This window comes from Eucyclogobius newberryi, unplaced genomic scaffold (assembly GCF_026437365.1).
Source record: "Eucyclogobius newberryi isolate DKJ021-1_F unplaced genomic scaffold, fEucNew1.0.hap1 SCAF_14, whole genome shotgun sequence".
Taxonomy (NCBI): Eukaryota; Metazoa; Chordata; class Actinopteri; order Gobiiformes; family Gobiidae; genus Eucyclogobius; species Eucyclogobius newberryi.
The window spans coordinates 16,080,192-16,107,199 of NW_027315768.1; the positions used below are offsets into that span (position 1 = coordinate 16,080,192).

At 40.3% G+C, this 27,008-nt stretch overlaps 3 protein-coding genes across 8 annotated transcripts; all 3 read right to left on the bottom strand.

Moving 5' to 3' along the window:
• Positions 1–788: 788 nt before the first annotated feature.
• On the bottom strand, positions 789–3,391 carry prkra (protein kinase, interferon-inducible double stranded RNA dependent activator). Its single transcript, XM_072444499.1, has 8 exons — positions 3,204–3,391; positions 2,659–2,831; positions 2,457–2,538; positions 2,167–2,236; positions 1,771–1,888; positions 1,607–1,701; positions 1,373–1,535; positions 789–1,094 (listed from the first exon to the last, which is right to left on the bottom strand). Exons 1-8 carry the CDS (start codon positions 3,245–3,247, stop codon positions 937–939), a joined length of 903 nt encoding a protein of 300 aa, XP_072300600.1. The 5' UTR covers positions 3,248–3,391; the 3' UTR covers positions 789–936.
• A 239-nt stretch (positions 3,392–3,630) lies between these two features.
• casp10 (caspase 10, apoptosis-related cysteine peptidase) lies at positions 3,631–7,316 on the bottom strand. The gene is made up of 12 exons (XM_072444506.1): positions 7,217–7,316; positions 6,480–6,763; positions 6,296–6,401; positions 6,092–6,224; positions 5,895–5,965; positions 5,786–5,813; positions 5,652–5,693; positions 5,481–5,576; positions 5,329–5,390; positions 5,131–5,239; positions 4,419–4,917; positions 3,631–3,845 (listed from the first exon to the last, which is right to left on the bottom strand). Exons 1-12 carry the CDS (start codon positions 7,238–7,240, stop codon positions 3,680–3,682), a joined length of 1,620 nt encoding a protein of 539 aa, XP_072300607.1. The 5' UTR covers positions 7,241–7,316; the 3' UTR covers positions 3,631–3,679.
• Positions 7,317–12,277: 4,961 nt separating this feature from the next.
• adam23b (ADAM metallopeptidase domain 23b) lies at positions 12,278–26,883 on the bottom strand. 6 transcript variants are annotated; one of them, XR_011926868.1, is made up of 28 exons: positions 26,591–26,883; positions 25,874–26,091; positions 25,441–25,517; positions 22,933–22,996; positions 22,264–22,346; positions 22,112–22,175; positions 21,768–21,840; positions 19,627–19,694; positions 19,472–19,537; positions 19,323–19,391; positions 18,872–19,038; positions 18,682–18,766; positions 18,524–18,611; positions 17,919–17,970; positions 17,560–17,659; positions 17,405–17,476; positions 16,809–16,895; positions 16,641–16,721; positions 16,445–16,495; positions 16,307–16,370; positions 16,114–16,219; positions 15,866–15,985; positions 15,617–15,785; positions 15,276–15,387; positions 14,841–14,931; positions 13,995–14,085; positions 13,111–13,298; positions 12,278–12,449 (listed from the first exon to the last, which is right to left on the bottom strand). XR_011926868.1 is itself a non-coding variant. In XM_072444501.1 (26 exons), exons 1-26 carry the CDS (start codon positions 26,664–26,666, stop codon positions 12,404–12,406), a joined length of 2,349 nt encoding a protein of 782 aa, XP_072300602.1. In that variant the 5' UTR covers positions 26,667–26,883; the 3' UTR covers positions 12,278–12,403. The 6 variants fall into 6 exon arrangements, 3 of the variants coding, with proteins under 3 accessions (XP_072300602.1, XP_072300603.1, XP_072300604.1); XR_011926867.1 differs by lacking the exon at positions 14,841–14,931; XR_011926869.1 differs by lacking the exon at positions 13,111–13,298.
• Positions 26,884–27,008: the final 125 nt, after the last annotated feature.

Consider the following 27,008-nt stretch of genomic DNA (forward strand, 5'->3'; position numbering starts at 1 on the left):
AATCGAGGGTAAGCACACCTAAAATATATATATATATATATATATATATATATATATATATATATATATATATATATATATATATATATATATATATATATATATATATATATATATATATATATATATATATATATATATATATATATATATATATATATATATATATATATATATATATATACACACATACATACATACATACATACATACATACATACATACACATACATACAGTACAGACCAAAAATTTGGACACACCTTCTCATTCAAAGAGTTTTCTTTTTTTCATGACTATGAAAATTGTAGATTCACACTGAAGGAATCAAAACTATGAATTTACACATGTGGAATTATATACTTAAAAAATATGTCTTATATTCTAGGTTCTTCAAAGTAGCCACCTTTAGCTTTGATTACTACGTTTCGCACACTCTTGGCATTCTCTTGATGAGCTTGAAAAGGTGTATTTTCAGTTGTTTTACACTTTTTTATTAAGTACATATTTCCACATGTGTTAAATTCATAGTTTTGATGCCTTTAGTGTGAATCTACAATGTCAATAGTCATGAAAAGAAAGGAAATTCATTGAATGAGAAAGTGTGTCCCAACTTTTGGTCTGTACTGTATATTCTTTTCAAACAACAATAAAGTACAAAACCAATAAATTAAATTATAACATCAAAACTGTAACTCGACTATGTACACATTCTAAATTCAGCCACTTCATGTTTGCAAGTAAGCCAAAATGGTTAAAAAAATAATGCTTTTTATTGCTTGTACTATATTACTAAATGTTTAAACAAATGCATGGGAGAATATAATCAAACTGGTCAAAAACAGGATAAAATATAACATCGCTATAGTCAACATTGACAGTTATGACAATACCTTCACTGTGATGGTGATGATGGCAGCAGAAACATACAATGGGCTTTACTTTGAGGAGGCCATAATCTTGATATATTGAAGCGCACTGTGGGCTGCGTCGTTGTGCGCGTTGCTACAGGAAATGCCCGTGCCGTGACATACAGTGACCGGGGAAGTGGACAGCTCTGCCAAGCACTGATACTGGCCATTCACCGTGAGTTCATCTGTAAGAAAAACATCAGCAGACAAAGTTAAGAGCCATAAAAGACCATTTTGCCAATTATTGACAAATTCTTAATTACTGTCATTACAACTTTATTTCAGCAACAAATAATTGGGGAATAATGTGGTGCTACAAGCAATGGCACAGTTATTACAGTTCATATTTAATATTTTTGTTGCAACCTTGAAATCACAAAAGGCTGTTTATGCCTTAATGATTCACAGATACAATTTTTCAGAGAGTTCTTACATTCTTTAAGTGCGTGGCCGGGTCCCTTACCAATATCAAAATATGTGACTTCAAACCCTTGTTCTTTGGAAAGGTCCAGCATCATCTGGATGTAATCTGTGTTGGGAATGCTTAGCGGGTTTCTTCTTAAAAATGAGATTTTTTCAGCTGTTGAGTTCCGCAAATTCTCCATTCGAACACTTGATTTAAGTGTCTGAAAAATTAAACATTCAGGTCACAAGACCTCACCTCTCTGAGTGAGAAGGCCAGAAATATTTGTCATACCCATGTTATTTCAGAACCGTCAGAGAGACTTTGGAGCTTTGCCATCATTTTCTCTGCAGCAGCTTTCTTTGCAGCTTTCTTGGTGTGTCCAACCGCTAACAGAGAGTACATAAGAAGAACAGCACTGATTCTCAGTCTTTAAAGAAGCTTAAAATCAAATGTACCTTTCTCAGTCAAGGACTCCATTCGGCAAGTAACTGTGAACTCTCTTTTGTGAGGAGGGCCCGCCTCCATCATGATTGTGTACTCTGGCAGATGCCATCCTCTCTGTAATGCAATCTCCTACAGAGAAACAAAAACATCCATTTGCTTCACAATTTTGAGTGAAGGCAGACAAGGGGGGGTCTAAACAGTCAAACAATCTATGCAGCCAAAATAGTCAGTCTATCAAATAAGTTTGAAATGTTAGGTAATTTTAGTATATAATAGAACAGCAAAGATACATACTAGATCTTGATAGAGTAGATGTTAACTTGAGTTATAATACATTATAATACATTATGACTAATTCATATTGGCCATGTCCTGTTCCTGCAGATTAGAAAGTGCAGTCTGGACACCTGTAGTTTCCCCACTGAGTTGCTTGTGTCTGCTGCCACACCATTGCTCTCAGACTTCACAGGGACATTCCTGATGAAAATAACATCAAAGCAGTTAGTACAGCTGCAACAGATCTGCATTCAGAGCAGCCCTTTAGGCCGTTTATGTCAGCTGACCCTGAACTTAAACCAGGCCCAAACACACTCAATGCCAATGACCAAAAGCATTACTTTTATGGCAGGCAAAGATAGTAGTTATAAGCATGCATCAATACTATTATTTTTTATAAAGATAGAGAGCCCATACTCACAGTCCTCCGCCCTCAATCTGAAGGGCTTTCAGAGCAGCCTCAGCAGCCTGATGTTTTGCAGCTTTTTTACTGGAGCCTTGGCCTAAAATAATAATTTAACAATATTATGCCATCCAATTTTACCAGACAGAAGTGCACACACACACAAACGCACACGCACACAGACAAATACATATACACTAATACATATACACACACATACCAGTGCAGTTCACATCTCCGATCTGCACACTGAACACAAAGCTGGGCTGGTGGGCTTCTCCTTCAGACTTCTCCAGCAGGTACACAGGCAGGTTACCAGTTTTTGTGCCATATTCATGAAGGATTTGAATGGGCGTTTTCTCAGAAGCTCTTCTGTGCACCCCAGAGTCCAGACTGTGTTGAGAAGCCAAAAGACAAGTCCTTTTTACACCATAATACAATGCGACTGTCACTTAATATTGATCATAATCAAAAAATAGAAGTCAGATGTGGGTCACATGCACTTAAATGTATACAACAGACCAAAATGTTAATTCAAATATGTGTGAATAAACCCTTGTGCTATATGTATCTGTGCACAAATCATTTGGTACAGAGAAACAGGTATTGGGAAACAGAAATGTATTTTGGTACATGGTTTAAACAGTACAGAGAAAATATACTAATACATAATTATTTAAATCAAAGCTCCCAAAGGCATTGCCAGTCCACTGAGCACACATTAAAGAGTGTGAAACTGAAACATGTTCGGTTTATAAGACTGACCTCGTGTCCGCGGCCAAGTTCAGCGCGCTCTGCTCCTGAGACATGTCTGCGCTCACTCTTATGTGATTAACACTGGAATACAATGTGTTTACGCTTTCACAAATAACCTCACATACCAACACAGAATTGCATGTATCTCAAATTAAAACGCTAACAGTAGCTTCGCCACAATCGACCGGATGTTATTGAAATAAACATCCGGGTAACTTACAGCTAAACGCACTGTATTGCCACCTAGTGGCGAAGAGAGTGCGACCGTCTGTGAAGATTATTAGTATGTTTTATTTTTATGTATATTGTATTCTATTTTGGGTAGAATTCTGTAAAAATAAAATGAAATAAAATTTCATTGGCACTGAAAATCATTTATTCATTTAATCACATCATTCTGCAGACAAAAACACATTTTTATGTATTATTTGTATTATAAAGAAGACAATAAAACAATAAAACAATAAGATAGAAAAGTGTTTTCCTTATGACGCAAGACTGGGAGCACAGGTTGTTGGCACAGGAAAAATGACTTTCTTTCGCAGGGAAAAGGCTGGTTGGGGCATCTGTTTTTTTGGCCCATCACGATCAGCGGTCTTTAGGCTGACATCTGCATTCACCTTTGTCAGGATGGAAACAAGATCCAATTGCCTGTGGAAGAAACAATGCATTTGTATCAAAATATGTTTAGCACGCCAGGCAGCATGACTTCCTTTTTTTTAAAAAACAGAAAACAGAACAAATAGAGGGAACAGTGCTAACAATGACTCTTGAAGGTTCTATTATTGAATCGCTACCTTATAATAATAACACTACAGTTTCTAGACTACTACTAATTACTACTTCTTACTAGTTACTTAGCTGCTGAAATCACTGTTATCAATCAATTTCTTATGATCTGTTACCCGTTGTCATGCCCCCATGCTACATTTCAGGCATGTGTTGTTATTAAATGCATTAATTCAATCTTAAGCAAGTTATTGTTTATTGTTAATATTCTTACTACAACACAAATGCCTCAGGCTCAATACTATATGTTTTGGCTGAATGATAGTGAAGACAGTTTTTGATTTGAACAGGAAAAAAACTAATGTTATTATTGATTACTCATTTTCACAGCTGAAGGAACTTTACATCCACTTGCTCACTGTTATTTCTAATGAACACAAATGTCTGAATAATCTGTGCCACAATATACAAGTAACAAGAAATACTGAAACCGACCTGGGCACCATCTGGACAAGGTTTTTACACAAAGCCTGAATAAACCAAGACCCGCTTGACCTCCCTCTGTAGGACACAAACGAGGGAACTGTGGCCATCCCCAGCAGGAAATCAGCATCAGACGGGATCGAGTCTTCAAATTTGGCAGCATCACTTTCGATACCACAAGGAGTCGGACCATCAGTCTCGATGCTCACTGCATTCTGTTCAAAGATACCCTGGCAAGCTTGGATGAAAAAAAGCTTTGGTTTATTAACCAGAGAGGGGCATTTGGATCCATTGAGAAACATAGTCAGCTGCTTGATGGGGACAGTTTGACCATCTACTCCAAATACGCTCTCCTCCTGGCCGTGGCTCAGAATGCAGCACACCACACAGTCCATGTTTCTGTGGTCTCTGCTGCTGACGTCCTTCATCACTGACAGCATCATGTCCCTGGTGCAGTCAGGATGAACCTCCACCTCAAAGCCCAGCCACTGGAATACTCGCTCCAGGCATTCTGCAACGTAAAGAAACATGTATGTTTAGTACATGTATATATGGCTTTATTATAGTAAATATTTCATTATGCTTTGAATAGTTCACATACAATGATTTGCAGTCATATTAAACAATTTGATGGATTTGACCACCAGTCATCTGTTGCCTTGTTTTTCACATATACTTCCTGTAATTTTACTGCAGATAAGACTTCCTTGACTACAACACGTACCTTGATCAATTTGTGTCCCTTCACGCGGCTTCTTATTGTCAAAGTTGTAATTGTTTACTATCAAACAGATGCCTCTTTTTTCTCCAGTCATTGGATATGTTCCTATTTCCTGTATAATTGAAAGCAGAAATAGGCTAAATAATCATATCAAGCAAATTGACTGTAAAATGCTGATAACATTAAAATACAGAAAAATACCTCACAATTTGTGATGTCAAACTTAGGCACAGAGGCTGGTTTTTCAGGAATGTATGTGCAATCTGACAGTTTCAAAGCATTCCAAGTCACAGTTTAAGGATCAAATCAGAGTAACAAAACCCATTGAACAAATTCATTATTTAAATGTTAACCTTTTAATGAGGAATTATTTGTCACAATGTTTGAATCCCTGACTTGCTGGGGGCTCATGCCAGAGTCGTTAAAAGAAGATAATCCACATGGAGAATCTACAAACAACAAAATTCACTCCATCACAATTATGGTTTTATTTAATAATTGATAAGAAATTACACAAAACTCACCCACAGAGGCATTTGGGGGATTCAATGAAAGCTGTGTAAAGCCTATGTATATGAGTAAAAGACAGTGGAGAATATTTACTTGAATGTTTCAATGTGTTACTCAAACAAGACAACACAGAATAGCCTCTGCTCACCTGAGATGTTGCTCCCTCCATACGGAACCTGGAGACGGCCACATGGGGAATACTCTGGTTAGAAGCAGTAATTCTGTGCCAGATTGAAAAATAATTAATTGAGTAATACCTGGTTCTGCTCCACAGGAAAGGACATGGAAGGTGATACATTCCTTTGTTCAGCAGATCCCACACACATTGCTTATGATCCAAAAGGGATATAAAGTTAGATGTCGAGTAAATGTACGATTATGTTATTTGGTGATATTTGCATGTTGTCTGAATGTTAGTCATGTTAGGGGTTCTTTTTTCTTTTTTTTACTATACCCTGTTTCTTGAAGTTGTTTATTTTCTCATTCAACATAGGGGACACAGACTCAAATATCTTCTGTAGTAAATCCAGATCAAATTCACTGAGGAGGTCCGTGTGCTCCATAAACAAGAAAAGCTCCAAAGTTGTCTGAAAAATTATAAGATCATTACAAAGCTACAAAGTTATACTGTTGTTATTGGATTGATTTGGGCACTTACAACATTTTCATCCAGCTTTCTTCTTGGGAGCTCTTTGTTTAAAAGGAATTTGATATTTCTCAGGTCTCCGTCAGTTATATCTTCAGAGAGATTGTACAGCAGCTTTCTGAAAATAGACATATGCTTTATGCTTTATTATATCAATTATTTCATTCATAACAAAGCAGATTTGAGTTTCCCTGACCTGTACGGTGAGATGAGCTCTATCATGTGTCCTTGGTGACTCATGAGGTGGTCCCGAAGGAGGCGTGGTCGGTGTATAGTCTGCAGCAGCTCTTGCAGGAGCTCTGGTCTTTCAGGTGAGAGCAGGTCCTGGTCCGACAGGATGGAGCACAGGTCACTGAAGAGCTCCACTGACTTCAGGCTGCGCTGTGTGACGTCCGTGCAGAGGAACACCAACGCCTCCGTGTCTTCTGACCCCAAGGACTGACCTATCTGTAAGAGCAGCCGCTGAAACTCCATCTCCATCTGTAGTCACACCACATGGTCAGAAATGGGAGTCAGTGTGCTCATGTGAACTGCCCTCAATGATTGTTTGGGCCCCTGACGACTGGTCTATGATCGATGGTGATGTAGGTCTTTTTTGTGTTGTGTTTTGAACATAGACTGAATAAAACAATGTTTTCAGAGTTACTGGTCCAACTAACTTGAGGTTAATTGACATTTTTGGGCCCCTGGAAGAATCTCCTCTTGATATGGGACGTAAGAGGATAAGACACATCAGGCTGACTCAACACATTTCCCTGGAGTAGACCCAAACAATTAAGATGTATCTAAATGATTATATACAAAGAAAAGTATGGTCATAATGGACAATAGAGGTCACTGTCAATTTATTATTGACCAATTGCTATATAAAGTATATTCCACATTATAAGCTGGCCATTCCCAGTATCGCCTACCGTACAAAATAAATCCTACCTCTTTAGTTTCAGATCGAGACATTTTGTGTGCAGCAGCAGAGAAAGTAGCCTAGGTCCATTACGTAGGAAAATAAAGTCAATAAAACTGAGAAACTGAGAAACGTTCGTCTGCGACTTTTCCGAAGCGCCCGAAAGAGAAAGTGAAAGCAACAGAGGGAAACCACGCGTCACGTGACCCAATTCTCTATTCTGAGCCTGCAAATTAAATTAAACTTCAGAAAAACTTCAACATTCAACGGTGATCACATTTCTGCACATTTTTTGGTGGATACTCCACTGTGAAAACGGCAATGAAGGACAACATTTGATTTATTATACTATATTTTAATAAACATACATACAAAGTGATCCAATCCAGTGATAAAATAGCATTTAAGACATACAGAACTGCTCTTCTGATCTTAAAGGTCACTTGCACAGAAGAAGAATGACTGTTAGTGGAGTCTTGGTTGTCCCTCTGTGGCTCCTGTGACGCGGAGCCAGTTCAGCCTCCGGCCCTGGAAGCGGAACCTCTCTGTGGGACACGCAACATTTTAAAAAGTAAAAACACATTTTTATAGTGGTATTATGTTGTTATAATGATTTAATGTCTGCACAAATAGAAAATGTAAAAGTTAAGAACAATCTAACCATTTTATTACACACTTCAGTCTTGGAATAATTTTCAAAAATACTTTAAATTGGAAGGTATTTGATAAGTTCAAGAAAATGAAAGTCTAAGAATTATATGTTTCTCTTAAAAGAGTTGTTATATTGGGTGAGTTTCTGTACTGTATTTATTGTGTTGGCTGCCACATCGACCAGGTCTCACTTGCAAAAGAGATTCTGAATATCTATGGACGGCGGACTAAAAAGATAAAAATTGAAAAATATATTTTGAGAAACCCGCATGCAGTCCTAGCAGTCCACAGCCTAGTTAATGTCTCCACTATATAGCCCAATCCTATTCTTTTACATTTAATGCATGAGGTGCATCTATCTTTCACATATCTTTCAACAAATCATGATTTCTTTTTTTTTGTTAATTTGAACAAATTGATTATGTGAAGCACTTACTGTCTGTGAGTGCCCAGCGTTCATGTGCCTCCGGCCCAGACCGTGGCTCCGGGACAACACACATTCCAGGTAAAGGTTCCAGAAAAGTCCAGCGAGGTCCCAGAAAAGCGCAGTGAGTTTGTTGTTGTCAGACGCCTTGAGAAAGACCATCAAGTCCCAGAACTCGGGCACCGAGTCTGCGATGCGAGGAGAGCGCATCTCCAGGAGTAACGCGGAGGACGAGTCCCAGCACCGCGGGTGTGCCCGCGGCACCAACAAGGGGTCAACCTGGCCTGGTTTCTGCGCCATGACGCACAAGCAATAGAGCGACATCACCGTGTGTAGGGACAAGTGCACTGGAATCATCTACAAACAAATCAAAGGCAGTTTTAAAGAACTTTGCGGACGAAAAAAAATAATAATGTTGGGCTGTGCGTAATAACCCACAGCCTCATAGAGCACAATAAAATGTCTGGAAATCACAACAAATTATGAGGTTCAGCTTCCTGCTATAGACAGTATTTTGAGGGCTTTTTACCTTTCAAAAGATTTATAATATTGTTTTAAATTAGATCGTTTCTATTACAAGCGTCCTAATCCCATTCCACCATCACCTTGTATGTCGCTGGATATAAGGTCAAACAGAAAACAGCACCTTCAGCCCATCATCAAGAAACCGTTTAACTGTAACTGGCTTTGTTTAAGATTATAGACAAAGTTACTAATTCATATCTCTGTGATAATGTAGGATACTGAGAGAAAATCAACTTACCATTAAGTGAGACCAATAAAGAATCTTTAGCGTTTGATGGAGTTTGATCTGTCAGTCTGTCAACTGACATCATTCCTCCTCCCCTGGGAGAGCTCTGAACAATTCATGTGACGTTCAGTACTGATGTCAGACCATCATCCATAGTACAATCTAAATGTGTAGTTTTAATCACTGACCAACATGCAGAACACAGAACACATAGAACATAGAACATAGAACACAAATGATACCAGTATATGGTGATTTGTAAACATATTTTTTATTGCGTAAATCAGGCTAACATTTAGGCTGCCGTGAAGGTTGGTTTAGTTTTGCCTAAAATTTGCTGACAATAAAAACGTCCGAAATACTGTTTATTTTTGCTCCATTGAGTTCATGCCCAGACAACAAATCCAGTACTTCAGAATATCCAATGTCTATAAATTCTTTCATCATACGTACCATAATTCTAAATGAACCACGTGGACACTTGCAGCAAGGGTTGAGGTTTTCTGAACAATATTGTCACCTCAGAGACAGAATAATTGCAGCTAGAACTATTGTTCAGTGAATGGTTCACTAGTCACATTTTTATGCTTTTACTGAAATGTCAGATGCATAGCTGATCTCAGGTGCAATTACTTTCACAGTAAGAGGCCTGCATTAAATGTACTGGGAGGATTCACTCCTGATGATGCAAAGTGTATATGCATAATGAGCGTTTCTGCACTAGCCCTCAAAGTACAGAGGAGGAAGACATTTTTTATGTTCTTGATTCATAAAGTGTATTGTTATAGTGCTTTGAAAATGTAAATGGAAGGAAAGAATGGCTAAATTAAGAAATGAGGAGTGCATTGTAGTCAGTTGGGAACAAGTTTCAAGAAGCAGAGACGCGCTGGCTGCAGACAGAAATCAAACCTGCTTCCTGTGAGCTAACATCGGAAATGTACTATGATGCTCATCATAAACATATACTCATAAACACTGACTGTCCAAAAAAAGCATGCAGGACATCAGCGGCTCCATCTCCCTCCTGTAGACAGACTCATCCCAGTCCAAGATGAGCCCTATGAGGGTGGTGTCGTCATGGTGATGAGGGTGGTGTCGTCCGCAAACTTGATCAGCTTTACAGAGTCATGGCTGGAGGTGCAGCAGTGTGTATACAGGGAGAAGAACAGGGGAGAAAGTACACAGTCCTGTGGAGCTCCTGTGCTGATAGTCAGTGTGTCTGAGACATTCTTCCTCGGCCGTGGCTACAGAGCCGCGGCGCGGTCAAATAGCCCAGCAGTTTCAGGAGCCGTGGCACCGCCATATAGCCTCATGGCTAACCCTAACCCTGACCCCGACCCTGACCCTAACCCGGCGCGGTCTAACCCGGCGCGGTCACATAGCCCAGCAGTTTCAGGAGCCGCGGCACAAAATAGCCTAGCAGTTTTGGCCACGCGCCGCAGCTCTGTACACTCCCTAAAAAATAGGCAGTACAGTAAAAAAATTCTTGAAGTTTCCTTAAGGAGTTTAAGTAAATCAATTGGTATCGCTATGCTTTTTATGTAATGTTAATGTACTGAATAATGATTATCTACAATAGCATGTTTGCTTGAATTGTCAGGATACTTTTGGTCAAATGGGTTCTCTTGAGGCACGCAGAAAAATGTATCTATCTACTCAGATACACAGTGAAATTAAGGCTTGTCTTTTTGATCGAGACAAAAAAATAAGACCATAGGTTTTGTTAAATAAAATTGCTTTATTGAACATCATTGTTTGACTCCCCAAAAAAATACAATGACAAAAGAAATGCAGAGACAAACTATGTCTGTTGTTTATTCGCCAGTCCAACTGTACATGATGCAGTGAGACACAAAGACAGTGACATCATGGAGGTTACACTGATGCCAGTGCTAGAGCAGCACCAGGAGCACACCACCTGTCAGCTGGACTAAGAGAAGCCCTGCTCGAGGAAACTGGGCCTCAGTAAGTACAGGCACCATACAGTGTGTGTCTGTGCGTGTGTGCACATGTGTGTGAGTCATACAGTATTAGGTAAAACAATGACCGTCACATAAACATGTTTCATATGTAAAGGGTGCTCGCTTGTATTATTAGAATTTTAAAAAAACAACTTTTATTTGTAGGGCGTTTAAGCATCATGAAATGAGACATATGACATGGCCAAATACAAAAATTGCAAAGGACTTTGTAAATCCTTGTTTATATTGAAATTGTTATTACGATACATTTGTGCAATATCTCTCTTTGCATAGTAAATAAAAGTTTAAATGTTTTCTTGTTGTCATGCACTTATCTTTTGTAGAGTATTTTGTTGCAGATTTGAGTGGACTCCCATACAGAATTATAAGCCCACTATAGTGAAAGCATGCAGCGTAACCAGTAAAGCTGAACTCGAACTAAAATGTTATGAAAGCGAGGGCAAAGCCAGTATAGTGGGTGTTGAGGAAATGGTTAGTGGACAGACTTCACACCCCAGCATGAGGCACTGCTGGCTGCAGACAGAGGGAAATTGCTCTGTGTGCAGCAACATCCATTAGTTCAGGAGATTACTTCTTTGGCTTTGCAGTTACTGCTTGAGGGTACAGGGTTTGTAGCAGTAACCAGACATGTTTTCAGCTTTAAGATTAGCTTTACAGGTAACATTTGCTCTTTCTCAACGGTCATGGCAAGTTGAATTTATTAGTATTATTATTCATTGTTTTATAATACTATTTGGTCCATAACACCCGCTATACAGTACAACATGCTAGAATTTTATTAAACAAAAGTGACTGATGTCCTTGTTGAATATGCTGCCGATCCCAAACTCTTCCTGTACGTACACTATAGGATGTGTGTGTTGACTATGTGCACTGCACCACCCTCTTGGGCCCTCTCATGCACCAAGCTCCTTAAAATAACCTCAGGAGCCTCACCCAGTTTCCACAGGGTTTCACAAAGGCTATTCCGCACTGGAACTTATTAACTTCAGTATGTTGTTTTTTGCTGTATAAATAGTCGTAGCTTTCATAGCCATGCAAAGCCCCGCTAACTGGGCTCCTCATGCCAGGGCACCAGCAAGCAGCATACTTTGTGCGGATTATCATGCCAGGTAAGAGAGTGGTGTGGCTTCCGCCTGAACGCCTGCACTGGCACTTAAGGATGGAAGAGGATCTGTCTCTAGATATGGGTCAGGGGGCAGCTTGAGAAATGGGTGGGGTTATTTTGAAAAGGCTGTATTTCTATAGTTCTACAATGGAATTTGTTAAAACGTCTACTATGTTTTATTTAATTTTTTCAAGTAAATCTAATGCCAAAGATCAGCAGCAATAAGTGCAGTCCAGCAGTCAGGTTACCAACTGAAGAAGCCTTGGAAGAGTCCATCTGTGATTGCCAACTCTCCTTAGGTTAAATGGCTGAGGCATTGGGGTCGTACCGTCGTTTCTTCACATTTCTTCGGGCAAGACAAGAGAAAATGGTTAGCGTCAGTTTTGTGTATGCATGTAACACATTAAGTGCAACCTGGACAAGCTACCGAACTCACATCTTCAGTTTGGACACAAATTATGACATAAAACAACAAAAATACTAAAGACACTGAAGTGAGGAAGGTTGGTCCATGTTGGCTTGGAAAATACTGACAACAAGGCAGTGGGAGCATTTCAACTTTTAAAGGCAACTATTTTGGAAACTAATTGAATTTGTATTCATAGATTATTTTAATCTGGTGATGACAAATATCTCCAATTGCCTTCTTGGAATCTAATTTGTGCATGCAATGAGGAGACAAAGTGAAGAGACGTGTTTTGTTACCCGTTTTGATGGAAAAGACATTAGTTCCACTCAAAACATAACCAGCTGGGAGGAAAGAACTAACACAAATTTACTGTATAGAGGAAGAGAGGAGACAAGCACACAGAGGATGACTACAGTGACGGCAGCAGAAACCACAACATTGGGACGACATGTACAACACCAGGAGTGATGCGTAACCTCCCCGTACTGTGGCTTGTTGTGGGGCCTTGTCACTCTCTCATGCATCTGTTCCAATAGTAGGCCATTTGGAGGTGGCACTATTGCTATGATTCATGCAGTGCAATGCGCCGTGTCTGTACCAGGTCTGTGAAGCAGGCAGCAATGGCAGCTGGTGTGGGCAGGTCCGAGAGTCCTGCTCTGCACTAGGGCGGAGCCTGGGAATCCAGGTGGATGTGGCCAGCCATGGCACAAAGGCTGCCAACAAAAAGGTCCTGACTTCTGCCTCTGCAGCCCTTAACCACTCCATTTAAAGTCTCACCCTCAAACACTGACGGATTGAGAGAAAAGTGATGGATGTGATGAGAGCATGACAACAATGGGACCTGTGATCAGCCTTTGTGCAATGAACTGGCCTCCTCCAAATCAAACAAGTCAACATGCAGAATGTCTTCAGATATTTGCTCATTGTCTTGCATGATGCTTTGCTACCTGGCATGCTTTGGTGGCTGCAGGATTGGATAATTAATTTAAAGCTTAGGCCTATTAAGGTCCAAGTTAACACCCCTGTTGCTCAAGACAGCAGGCTAATTAGTCATTGATTGGATCTTATTATATTAAGCTCCTGTACAAAGAGTACTTTACTATTAACAAACTCTATGCAGTGTGTTACTGAGAGAGAATCTGAAACATTTGACTCCACTCTCATTTAAATTTCTGATCCCTCATTGTACATGTACATCAAACATTGAGACCGTCCAATCAGTTTGAGTTCCTGCTACAGATTCAGAGACAAGCCCCACATGATGTGGAGGTTTCTTCCAACACATCTTAGTCTAAATAAAAAAACAGCCACACACAGTGGATGAATGCCAGATATGTACTGTTAATGTGCAGGTAAAAAAGAGCAGGATTGCATCTCGTCCAGCCCAAGGCTTGAATTCGGTAGCAGGAGCTCAAACCCTGTGTCTAGAAGCAGCAGGGATGCTAGAGTTAGAGCAGGAGAGGCATGCGAAGTGTTGCTTACTTAAAGCCCCATCCAGTCCCCCCCAGCACTATGGCAGCCACAAGGATGGCTCCGGCGATGGAGCCTATTATAAGATTGGTGGCACTAGGACCTGTAAAGGGTTATGGGGAAAAAGACATGAGTTTGTGCACTCACTTGGTGTTATTAATGACATGTAACTGTACAATGATGATTTAACATGGAACAAGAACATACCATAGTATACTATTACAAAAGAATGACTGATTGTGAATTTGGCATGCTTTTCAGACCCAAGTTATAAATCAAGGAAATGATGCAAAAACCCAGTTACAGTACATTTATCTGGTGTCAGTTGAGGTAGTGCATAGTGATATTTATATTATTGTGCAGAAGGCTAGACCACCGGAAAATTTAACACTTTAACAGATGATGTATGTAAATGATACCCACAGTATGAATGGTGAAGATACATATTTTAGGGTCCCAGTCACCACACAGCCTACCACTGACTGACAAGCCAGGTCACTCTGGACACGTCTCAAGACTAACATCTATCTCAATGCCCCACATGCCCCAGAAAGGAGAGGATCATAGGAGCAACAACATAATGACTAAGAATAAGAGGAAGAAAAGGGGAGAAGAAGATGAAGAGAGACGCTTGTTGTAATGCAGAACAACAGGAAGTGAGCAAGAGGGAAGGAGGAGGAATCCATCAATCACACAACACCGACAACATCCAATAACAACAGTTATATGGTCATCACCGACACACACGAGTAAACACAAAGCCACCGGGACACACGGGCTCAGGCCGGCCCACGAGACCGCCCGCACACTGAGGCACCACTATGAGAGGAAGAGCTGTGAAAGGGTTAAAATGCTTACTCTATTCCCCACCCTGTGCCTCCAAATATCACCCCCAGGGCCAGAATGGTCCCTGCTACTGCCCCTATCAGCCTGTTAGTGGCCACGCTCACTGTGCAGAGGGAAAAGCAGCATTATTACCACCTGGTCAAAACAAAAACAGCAGGCTTCTGTGCCCCCTATAACCACTTCCTCGTACCTCCAAATCTGCTCCAGTTAGTGAAGTCTCTCTGACCATATACTGTAACAAACTAATAATTTGGAAGTGCTTTCATCAAATTATGTTTTAGAAATTGCCAAAAAATTGACAGTAAAAAGATTCAAAGATTTAACTTATTACACTTTCATCACATCTTTGATATGCCGTGCAATCTTAAGCTGCATTTTAAGGCACTAATATCAAATCATAAATAGAGTCAGTAAAATGATACAACTTGTCAAAGATATAAAACCAACCCTTGGGTCCTTCGTCCTGAGTGGCCTTAGTCTCTTTGGGTGGATCAGGCATGCTACAGTCTGTTCCTGCCCACGTGGCATCACAAGTGCATGTAGCTTCATTGTTGCACACCTGCATACAACAAAGATCAAATATGAGTTGCCATACATATTTTGCAGTATTTTGTTTTTGTTGTGCAAGTAATAAACTTAACATTTCAAAGAGAATAACAAGAGAAGTGCTATAATGACGTAGTTTATATGCTGTCCTTTTTAAGAATTGGTGAGGCAAAAAACAGGCTATCATGAGTTGATTATTTTTTTTATTTAGAAGGGATTTGAGTACATGTATGTGGACTTACCCCATGGGTGGAGCACACCTGTCCGTTAGGTCCAGAGGGGCAGGTGCTCATGTTCAGGGACTGGATGGGGAGACATTTATGGTCAAGGCACATCATTGACGGCCCACAGAGAGTGCCATCCTCCACGTATCCTAAGTCGGTGTCATCATCTAAGAGAACATGGCCGCCGCTGTAGAACAAGAGATGAAGAAATGACAATGATTATAAAGTAAAAGGAGCCCATGCTTTCCCCAACACACACATGTTTACCTGCAGTCTACCAGCTTGCCTTGATGGTTAAAGGTTGTGGGGGTAATTTCTCCTTTCATCATGCCAATGCGGGGATTGCGTCCAATGTTGGAACACAAAAGGTACCCACAAAAAACGTCACTGTAACACAATTAGCAAGATTACAACTATGGAAGGGACTATAGTATTACTCTAAAGATGTTATTCTTATTTTTAATGATATTTGTATTGATATTTATATAATATAGATATTTTAAAGCCAAACTAACTGCTTGCTACACTGGATCCACTTGTCTCCATCTCTCCCACAGTTGCCTTTCTCTGTGCCCTCAGTGTTGAGCTTCTCATAGCAGAATTTCTCTGAGCCTCCGGCCTCTAAATTAAAAAGAAATACACAGGATATGTGCAGTACAATCCTAAACATGTGCTCTGTAATTAGGTCATTGTAAAACAGACACTTACTAGGACCCCAGATATATTTACATTGATTCTCTCTGGTCTTGCACTCTCCATTGTAACAACGGCCCTGAGAAGGAGCACATACACATGGAACATAGTGTAAATAGTTCACATTCAACTTAAGATCTACAGTATTCTTACCTGGCTGACCTGACAGAGGTAACCATCTTGTTTATGGAGGTTGGGAGGGCACTGCAGACAATAATAAGATTCCAGATAACAATTTACACAATACAAACAAAATGTAATAACATTTTAAATAAAAAGTGACTAAGATTCCAGATAACAATTTACACAATACAAACAAAATGTAATAACATTTTAAATAAAAAGTGACCTGTCCAGAGTCCCCAGAACAGGTCTCTGAAATGTCACAGTCATTCACGGCATAACGGCAACTGTAGCCTCGAGGAAGAAACTAGAAAAGAGAAACTAGGTTGGTTTGGTGGCCAAATTTAACTGGTGTTGTGTTCAGCTAAAGCTGTAAACTTTCAAAGGTTCATACCAGACAGGTGCTGTTGCAGCATGGCCCGTCGCTACAATGTGCCCCATTTGCCAGAGAACATTTCTTGCAGCATTCTTTGTAGCACTCCTGTAAATGAGCACAAATAATGCGTCACAACAGATTTCAGTAGAGAAAAGGGGCAGAAAGTAGAAAGAAACGTGTTTTCTATAGTTTCAAACACAATGTTGTTGAGAGAACATTCTATTATATATGATGATATTGGTAAAATGGATGAGTTTGCTAAAAAATATAAAATGTATTGTCCTAACCAGGAAAGTTCCACTGAGGGGACTTTTGCAGGGGAGTCCTGGCCCCTGAGGGGAGGAGCCTACATGTTTTATGGGTTGGGGAAACCAGAGCACCCGGAGGAAATCTACCCACACACAGGGAGAGAATGCAAACTCCACAGAGAAAGGCTCCATGAGGGATCGGGAATTGATCCCGGGACCTTCTTACTGTGAAGCGAGAGCACTTACCGCTTATTAATCTTTCAATGCATTGATCCTTTAACGTCTAAGTGCAGTATGCAAGAGTCCCAGATTGGAGGAGGTATTGGCACATTATGAATTATGAAAACATAATCATTAGTAACTTACAGCTCTCCCTCCGCAGTCACAATCCTCTCCTACTTCAACAAATCCGTTCCCACATTCAGTCGGTTCAAATAGCTGCCAGAGAAAACCAAAGGAATGTGAAGGACAAACTGATTCTTGATGATGTAGAGTGAAAGAAAGCACAGGCAGCATGTCACCTTGTTTGGCCTGTTAAAAAGACACGACCCTCCACCTTTTAATAGAAAATCCTTGTAGTCAGAGATGCTGCATTTGGAAAATTTCCTTGAATGCTGAACTCTGGGAAGTAAAGAATGAGAATGGAAATAATATGTTTTGGTATACATTTTAAAAAATCACCATCATTCTAAGATAGACTATTTAGAGTGCTTTCTGCATCTTTAAATAGCAGACAGTAATTGTGTATGGAAATGCGCCATATACAATCTATATACTGTAAGCCTTTGTTCAATCATTTATGTATCTCTTAACCTTCACTTGGACTTAATGTATCGAGTGAAGTAAGTTTCCTGCTTTTATCACTATGTCAGAGTCTTACCCAGTGTCTTCCATGAGGCAGCCGCTCCACGAATCAGCACAACCACATTCCTCTGCAAACAGACAGCAAAAAAGTCCAACATTTAGTTACCAGTAATTAGAAGTTGCCATGTAGGTATAGTAAAGTTTGCATCAAACTAATTTTGTAAAATGTACGTACATTTAAGTAATGAAATGTTAACAAAAAAAATGGGCATAAATGTATTCAAATTGGACCCCAGGAAGAATAGAAATAGATTGTTTGTGCTGATGAGGATCTTATCAATAAACAAAATATAAACACAGTTGTTCTAGGCTAATTGTTGGCTTGTGTTTGTAGCACAGTACAGAATGTTTCAAACTATGTTGATAGGGCAGTTATTTACGCGTCAATATTGCTGCTAATTGATTTTTTTTTTTTTTTTTTTTAAAGCTGGGAAAACCTTCCCAAACAAGGTGTACTACCATCTAAAACATCCTGTTCATAGGTTTCAGCTTCCTGTTTTATTTCAAAGACTTTTTCTCATTCAAAATAATAGTTTGGTTTAATTGTGAATCGCTAGGTTCTTAGATTCACATAATTTTTGTTTGTATGAAAATTGTGTGTGATGCAAGTGTGATGTGTACTTCTTTTGTTCGCTGGGTCCCACTGAATGGCAAGATTCTGAGCCAAACTCTGAGAGAGCGATGTTGCCATAGACCATGTGGTGCCATACTACAAACAAGCAGAAGAATAATTATTGTCATACACAATCACGCAAATGACAATATTAAGCAGAACTGACCTCGTTGACCCCTACTCCACGGCTGACAGAACACATGCCCCCAAAATAGGCCGCACTGCTTCTGCGATAGTGGAACGTCACATTTCTAGATACATTTGAAGTAAAAAGAATAAAGTCATGATTAGATTTTCTAAAAGATGTTTGTGGGGATAATTAACCCAACATGGCAGAGGATGCAGTCATATCTTACGAGAACAAGTGCACAGTATCTGCATGGTGTTTGATGCTTTGTTGTCTGTACTTGGCGAAATCTCGGAGCATTTCCAGTGGCCTCACACTGATTGGAATCTGATCCTTGTCTGTCCAGATCTCCACAGCAATGAGCACCACACGTGTGTGAAGTTGTTCTTTGAAGATCTGCCATTGACATAGAAGGACAAAAAACAGAAGGGAGGGGGAAAAGCGAGGAATTATCAGAATGAAGTAGTGAGAAATACACACACAGGGAACATGAGAAATATAATAAACCTTTTGGCAAAAGGAATTTACTTTTTATGTTTAGCAGTGCAATGAAATAAGGGGGTAAATCATGTCTAATGTCACAATATTAAAATAAAGTCTTACAACATATGCCATACAAGGCAGCATAGCATTACACATAAGCTACACAAATACATTGTGACAATATACAAAATACTCACAGCATCCACAATATTGACAACAGACTTTGCAAAGTTTCTTGTATGCTGCTTGTTCCTATGTCTCTTGTGCTACAAAGGGAAACAGAAAGCAAAGCAGACATAAGCTGAAGCAATACATGCCATAAACTTAAATAATAATTAAAGAGCACCATGCTGTGATCGCTGACAATCATAAGCTCCAAATACTTCATCTCTTCAAAGATATTTCGAGGCATCTGTCACACAAACATTAACAGACATTATTTAGTATTTAGACATTATCATAGATTCGTTTTTAAAGAGTAAAGCAAAACTTGTGTCTTACAGCGCGCTTTTTCCTTCGCTTAAGCCAGGACAAGTCATCCAGCTCTGAGAAAAGCTGTTCCTCGTCAACTGCAAAACAACACACAATGACTGCATAACAATGGCAAGGCAAGGCAAGGCAAGTTTATTTGTAGAGCACATTTCATACACAAGGCAATTCAAAGTGCTTCACACAGCAGGAAAAATGCATTCAAATCACAAAGAAATTACAGAAACAGAAATACAATAAAAACTAAATACAAAATTATCAATCCAACTGATTGTCTAAACTAATAAAATCACAAACAAAAGAGAAGAGTGCAAAGAAAAAATCCTTTCAGTCATATGCGCAGCTAAACAAAACAGTTTTTAGCTTAGATTTGAACTTTGTCAGAGTAGAAGCCTGTCTCACATCTTCAGGAAGACTGTTCCAGGTTTTAGCTGCATAAAACTGAAACGCAGATTCCCCATGTTTAGTCCTGACTCTGGGCACCAGCAGGAGGCCGGTCCCTGAGGTCCTCAGAGTCCGAGATGGTTCATATGGCACTAACATATCCAAGATGTACTTTGGTGCTAGGCCATGGAGAGACTTGTACACAAGCAGAGCTGCTTTAAAGTCTATTCTCTGAGCCACAGGGAGCCAGTGCAGAGACCTGAGAACAGGACTAATGTGATCATACTTCCTGGTTCTAGTCAGGACCCGAGCAGCAGCGTTCTGGATGTACTGCAGCTGTTTTACAACTCGTTTGGAGAGGCCAGTGAGCAGGCCGTTACAGTAGTCTAATCTACTGGAGACAAACGCATGGATAAGTCTCTCTAAATCTGGTTTTGACACTATATTTTTGATTTTGGCAATGTTTTTTAGATGGTAAAAAGCTGCTGATGTTATTGATTTGACGTGGCTATTAAAGTTCAAGTCTGAGTCCATTATTACCCCCAGATTTCTAATTTGGTTTGTAGGTTTTAGAGCGAGACTCTGGAGGTGACCGCTAACACTTTCTCTTTGTTTCTGTGGGCCAAAAACGATTATTTCAGTCTTGTCTGAGTTCAGCTGGAGAAAGCTGTTTTGCATCCACACACTGATCTGTTGGATGCAGTGACAGAGTGAATCTACTGGTCCATAGTCACCTGCCGATAGTGAAACATAGATCTGAGTGTCGTCTGCATAATTGTGATAGGACACATTTTCACTGCGTATCAACTGACCCAACGGCAGCATGTAGAGGTTGAACAGAAGGGGACCCAGGACTGACCCTTGGGGCACTCCACAGGTCAGGGTCATGTGGTCTGAGACACAGCTACCAATTTCAACAAAGTACTTCCTGTCTTCCAGATAGGACCTTAACCAGTTTAGGGCAGTGCCAGTGATGCCCACCCAGTCCTCTAGTCTCTGTAAGAGGATCCCATGATCGACAGTGTCAAAAGCAGCACTCAGATCTAACAGAATTAAGACTGAGGCTTTGCCCGTGTCAGTGTTCAGGCGGATGTCATTTGTCACCTTGACAAGAGCAGTCTCAGTGCTGTGATGAGGTCTAAAACCTGACTGAAAAACATCAAATGAGTTGTTTATTAAGAGGAAATCTGTGAGCTGTTGGTAAACAACCTTTTCAAGGACTTTGCCCCAAAATGGCAGATTAGAGATGGGCCGGTAATGACTCAGTACTGCGGCATCAAGACTGCTCTTCTTTAGGAGAGGCTTTATGACCGCAGTTTTCAAAGACATTGGGAATGTTCCAGATTGAAGCGACATGTTAACTATGTGAGTGAATGGTGCTAACAAACTGTTCAGCACAGACTTTAGAAATTTGGTGGGTAACACATCAAGGCAGCATGTAAATGAACTCAGACTGGTGATGATCTCATGGACAGTTTTGTCAGTTACTGGTGCAAAGTGAGTTAGCTCTAAGTGTCTTGGTGGTCCCAATAAAATGGGAAATTTTACAGAGCACATTGTCGAAGGGTCAAATCACCAAGGACGCATTAAAACTGTCCTGTCACATGAACGTAAAAGAGTAAATGCACAGCTATAGCAATGACAAACTGTAGGTGTTGACCTCAATCAAGTGCTGGTGATGTCAGTGCATAGAGAGCGGTGGTAAGAGTGAGGGGTGTGGGGCACTTGGAGGAGTGATCTATGATAATGCAGAGCCGGGGAAAGTTTACCCTGTTCATCTGAAGCATTGTTCCATCGAAGGGAGGTGGTTCGTTTTACTGTGTGAGGCCTTGCAGCTGTATCCTGCAAAAAGAGACCAGCTGCTGATATGGGACTCCTGAGGAACTGAAATGTGCAGGGGCTGGTGATAAAATGTTCATTATAAAAGAAAAACATATTTTTTATTGGGTTTGGCATAGAGTATTGGATGAGATTGCTCAAGGTTTCTGCCCAAATGCATTAGAATATTTGGGGTGAAAAATGAATTGCTAACTAGAAAAAAACAATAAGTTTTAACTATGGAATTTACCAACAATCCTCTTCTTAGTAATAGATTTACTATAATAATACTTACAGGTAAAGTGGTCTGGTTTAAGGGCTCTATTAGATACATGAAGTCTCCATCGTCAAACATCCCACTGTTAAGAAACAAAGGGATTGTCATTTGGACCGTAACAGCAGAGGAAGACAACCATATACAGTGCATTTGCTTAGCACAAAACTTACTGCAGCCCGTTGCAGGTAGATAAGGCCACATAGGAGTTATCTTTCCCTCTCACCTGACCGTGGTAGTAGCAGTGCTCACCACCCTGAGGAGAGGAACAGTGCTGATGCAGCTTCAAAGCAGCACAATACATTGCATACAGATCACAATTTTCAACCCCAAGGATTACAGACAGCTTGTACCACAGCTGCATGTGTAGTAGATGTGTTATGGGGGTCTATGGGGGACCTCATCACAGGCTTATTAAAACTATATGAGTTAATGTGTTACAAAGTGAGTCCTCCCACTATATGTTACTCAGCCCAGGGTGAGCAGAGGACATCCTAACTCTTTTCCACTCCAGCCATCCTCCACACTGCAGAGTACTTTCTCTCCTCTGGTCGAGCATCCCTCCCTCCTGCTGTCACATGACCACAGCTCCAGCAGGAGGCTGCAGGGGAGAAAAACCCTGCTGATTCAGCTCCAGCAATGCCAACCCAGCCCTCTGCCTGAATCAGCAGCAACAACAGTAAGAGGCTCTAATTCCCTCTCTGTCATCTTTACTTTGTTTTTTAAAGAATCCTTCCTCCACTTATCAAGCAATGCACATGAGTCAAATCTAACTGGATATATCCCAAATATATTTTTACGTATCTAAAAATTGTCTACTGTTTAATCAGAAGAAATCTTACCTTTGTTTTGACTGGTTTTCCATCTTCAAAGTGAATCTCCACATAATCTGAAGATAACAAATCACTGAAATGCAACAAATATGCACGCAAGTTAGACAAGCATATTGAGGTAAGACAAACTCATTTTAAACAGTTGAGATGCATTTGGTGAACAGAGATACCCAATTGTCACTGTGGCTGGATTACTCTGCACTAGAGCCATAAAAACAGAGTTCAGTGATTTCACAGGATAAACACACAAACAATACAGTAATTATCTTAATAAAGAGCATTTTTGTTATTTTCTCCCTAATCATTCAGAAACTGTCTGGACAAATGTAATGATAAGAAATCGAAGTAAATGCAAGATCAGACAATGAAGCTAAAAAGTGTTATGTGATTGTAAAGGCCTTCTAGTTTCACCTTGAACAGTTTTCCAGATGTCTGACTCAGCGTCTCTGGCTATAAAAAGAATACAAGCTAAACCAAATAGTTAATTTAATAGAATAGAACTTTGAGAGCACAAAGTCTAACTATGATGCTGGAGATGCACTGACATTTGGAGTGATGCTCAGCAGCATATGTGGAGGAAGTGTGTAGCATTATGAGTTGCTGGTCATAGGATGGGAGGTCTCCAAGTGAGGGCTATTTTTAGCCGCATGAGGCAGGGAGAGCCGAGTGGCCTATCGGAGTTTATCTGTCTTTGTACAAGTGTGTGGGTGTGAAAGGGCCTGCACTACACAAGGTAAAGTGTGTTCTTCTCTTCAGTTACCTACAATAAAGTTATAGGTCTGGTTAAAACTAGAAAGAAGATACAATTTACTAAACATTAAAGCAGCCCATATATTGCTAGTGCAGTATCCAGCCATGCTCTGACACACTAGGCGTTTATATGTGTGTTAGTCACATACTGCAGTTGTTGCCAATGTTGATCATGTTGTTGACCTAAAATGATTTCATTGGACAATGTTTTTATATACCTTTTCCACAATTAATGTGTATTTCTTTTTTATCCTTGGCAGGATTGCGAACAGTCAAAGCATCAAAACCACTGACTGCAACATAGCTGAAAAACAATTATTTAATAGTTGCAGGTTGCTCCCTAGTTTTGTTAAAGGTTTAACATAAAAGAAGCATCCATTGGGTCTTTATATTTAGATAAGCCTTGTCAGAGTTTTGCCACTAAGCAGAATTCAAACCCTATATTCTCACTCAAACAGGCTCATGCAGAAGTTAGCTCATGTATCTCACAGATAAGCTACAAAAGCCGCAGCTGGAGTCAAGGTCACAGTTTGTTGTTCATGCACAGAGGTGCTGTTTGTTTTGCAGCATACCACTCCTGAACGCCTGAACGCGATAACATCGGTGTGTCCTCAGACTTCTCTTATCAATGCTGAAAGTGACAATGATAGACAGGACAGACGTGTTTGTGTCTAGGCTGTCATGTCTCTCATAATGATCCAATTAAATTTAAGCAAATACAATTTACATTTCATGGGTTGCCAAAGTAATCCAATTGCTAGATTTTGTTTTGTTTCATAACACCGGATGGCCATTTTGTTGCAGCCTCATCATTGGGACTGGGTGGACAATAACTCTTACCCATGGAAACAGCAGTATACAAGCATCAAACCAGCTACGTTTTGCTCTGATGCAGAACGCTTACCCACTACACCCTCCACGTAATCATATAAAGATCATTTCATGTGTTGCATGTGGAACATCAAAAACATGAAATTAGATCATAGACAAAAGAGTCTCAGCTTGTTTTTAACATAATCTTGTTGTGTTTGTAAAGGTTACATAACAAATGTCAAGGTGCCAGTTCAGATGGAGAACTGTATCTGTATCTTACCACTACAAACTTTCCAAATCTCCCATGACAGTTGAGTCACTGGGCACTCAGCCATGTTAACAGAATTCAATTACTATATTCCAGACTGAGTATTAAATCACATTAGGGGGTTGAAACTAATTCTGATGTCCTTGTGCATGTGCCTTCCCTTATGTAGAGTGGCTAATATATATATCATGAGGAGGGAGAAAATCAATATAAGCCCTGTGTCTATGGATAGGACAGTGATCTCACTCAGTTCAACACAAAGCAATTCAAGCTAACCACAATGATGGCTTCCCAGATCATTTTAAATGCAGTTTGTCTTTATTTGTTTTTTTATTCTTCAGTTTAACCAAGTAAGTCCCACTGAGATTTGGAATCACGTTTTCGGGGGAGTTTAGGTCTATTATGTTTTAGTGGTAAGGGAAACAGTAGCACCCGAAGGAAACCTATACAGACACGTGGAGAACATGGAACCTCAAAACAGATCAAGAACCATCAAGAGCTCGATGGTTTTGACTTTTTAGACAAGGACACTGTGTACTCAGTTGTTCTATCAGTGTTAAGGAGTCTGCTATTCCCATGAAAAAATAAATTATATCCATAACATAAATCAAAAGATCCGCGTACATAAGGTCTTAAAATTAGTGCTTTATTTAAAGTAGTCAATTAAGAGGTGGTGTAATTCTTACTTGTTTAATGATAGATCCAGGACAAAACTGGAGCCAAAAGCTTCTAACTGAAAGCTGGCCTGGGCTAGGTGGACTAGCTGTAAAGAACACAGACACAGTAATAAAGTCAGTCATGGTGTAACATCTTTAGACTACAGCGCTGTGAGCGCAGAATCCTCTAGTCTAGAATTCACAACACTGCACAAATAACGGATGTGGACATTATATCAAAGTGACATGGCAGTACTCAAATGGACAATCGAGTTAAAATGCCATCTTCAGCACAAATCAAAGAATCATTTCCATTTTTGAAGACACAAATAGCCAGTGCATACATAAGCTATGTGTCATAGCACACTGAGGAAAAGGTTATGCATGAGGGAGGGCAATGTAGACTTAAGACATCAAAGCTCACAGCATGACACAGAGATATCAAACACAGCCGCTATCTCACCTGTCCTGCTGTGACTTGGTTTTTGGCTTTTGTATCCAAGTCATGATAGGCACTCTCAGAGTCCTCATTCAGGTAATATACCAAGCGCGAGGGATAGGTTATCACAAGCTCTGCTGCATGGTGTGTTTTGTTGTGTGAAGCAGGTGCTGCAGTTGCCTGTTGCTTCAGCAGTGTTAGCACTGCGTCCCTCTCAACCTTGTCCTCTGCTCCTTGAGAAACTGTAAGACATTATCAACATTAAATACAAGCATTCTTCGGAGAGCCCTGCTTTATTTGGGATGCATTTTAGATCATGATTCAGCTAAAATGTCAGTCACACAATTCAAGTGTCTAATAAATTCTCAAGTGTTTTCATAGTTAGTCTGCAAGACATACAATGTGTTCATTATGCAATCTAAACAGCCGCAATGACTAGACGCAGATGTCTGCCTCGTGTAGAATACTTGATCAGTATGAATACTGATGACCTTTTCTCTTTACATAGGACTTAGATATTACAAAGAGAAAGGTCTACGGAGCTGGACAAAGATGATTGAGTGTGCCTCACAGCATCCTCACGCAGACTCTATGCGCAGTCTGAGGAACATAATACACTCTTTCATATCGCCCAATGCGAATACAAGTAGCTACAGCCCCCAGCCCAGTATCTTACTCTAATAGTCGGCTGTAATTACATGTGATAAGATCAAAGGTAACATGCTATGTTGCAGTACGTACCGAATGACGCTAGTGATGGGCACAGCCAACGCGAATGGATGCTGACGAGCAAAGTGGCCAGAGATATCAAATGCATGATTCATATTTGAGAATTGGAATATCTCGATATCAACACGTCAAGGCGATGGTTAGCTCGCGGCCCATTGTGGTGGGGAGGTACTCTCTTCATGGAACCCGGGATAGAAGCGCGCGCACACGGGCAGATAAAGCCACGGACCGGGTCTTGGTGGTGCTGATGCTGCTGCTGCAATAGAGGGCTGGATCAGAGCTGGAGGAGGCGATGGAGGAGGAGGAGGAGGAGGAGGAGGAGGAGGAGGAGGAGGAGGAGGAGGAGGAGGAAGAGGAGGAGGAGGAGGAAGGGACGGAGCGCAGAGGAAGGCGGTGGCCACAGCAGCAGCAGCAGACTGATTCCTCAACC

What these genes read in the sequence shown, in the direction of transcription:
- casp10 (XM_072444506.1), bottom strand. Translation starts at nt 7,240, where the DNA reads ATGTCTCGATCTGAAACTAAAGAG. An exon ending in TCCCCCAAATGCCTCTGTGG is followed by an intron (nt 5,577 to 5,651) that starts GTGAGTTTTGTG and finishes TGTTGTTTGTAG; the next exon opens with ATTCTCCATGTGGATTATCT. An exon ending in CTTGTCCAGATGGTGCCCAG is followed by an intron (nt 3,846 to 4,418) that starts GTCGGTTTCAGT and finishes TTTCTTCCACAG; the next exon opens with GCAATTGGATCTTGTTTCCA.
- prkra (XM_072444499.1), bottom strand. Translation starts at nt 3,247, where the DNA reads ATGTCTCAGGAGCAGAGCGCGCTGAACTTGGCCGCGGACACGAG. An exon ending in GGAGTCCTTGACTGAGAAAG is followed by an intron (nt 1,702 to 1,770) that starts GTACATTTGATT and finishes ACTCTCTGTTAG; the next exon opens with CGGTTGGACACACCAAGAAA. An exon ending in ACGGTTCTGAAATAACATGG is followed by an intron (nt 1,536 to 1,606) that starts GTATGACAAATA and finishes TTAATTTTTCAG; the next exon opens with ACACTTAAATCAAGTGTTCG.
- adam23b (XM_072444501.1), bottom strand. Translation starts at nt 26,666, where the DNA reads ATGCATTTGATATCTCTGGCCACTTTGCTCGTCAGCATCCATTCGCGT. An exon ending in CTGGATCTATCATTAAACAA is followed by an intron (nt 22,997 to 25,440) that starts GTAAGAATTACA and finishes GTTGCATTTCAG; the next exon opens with TGATTTGTTATCTTCAGATT. An exon ending in TGGATCCAGTGTAGCAAGCA is followed by an intron (nt 15,986 to 16,113) that starts GTTAGTTTGGCT and finishes ATTGTGTTACAG; the next exon opens with TGACGTTTTTTGTGGGTACC.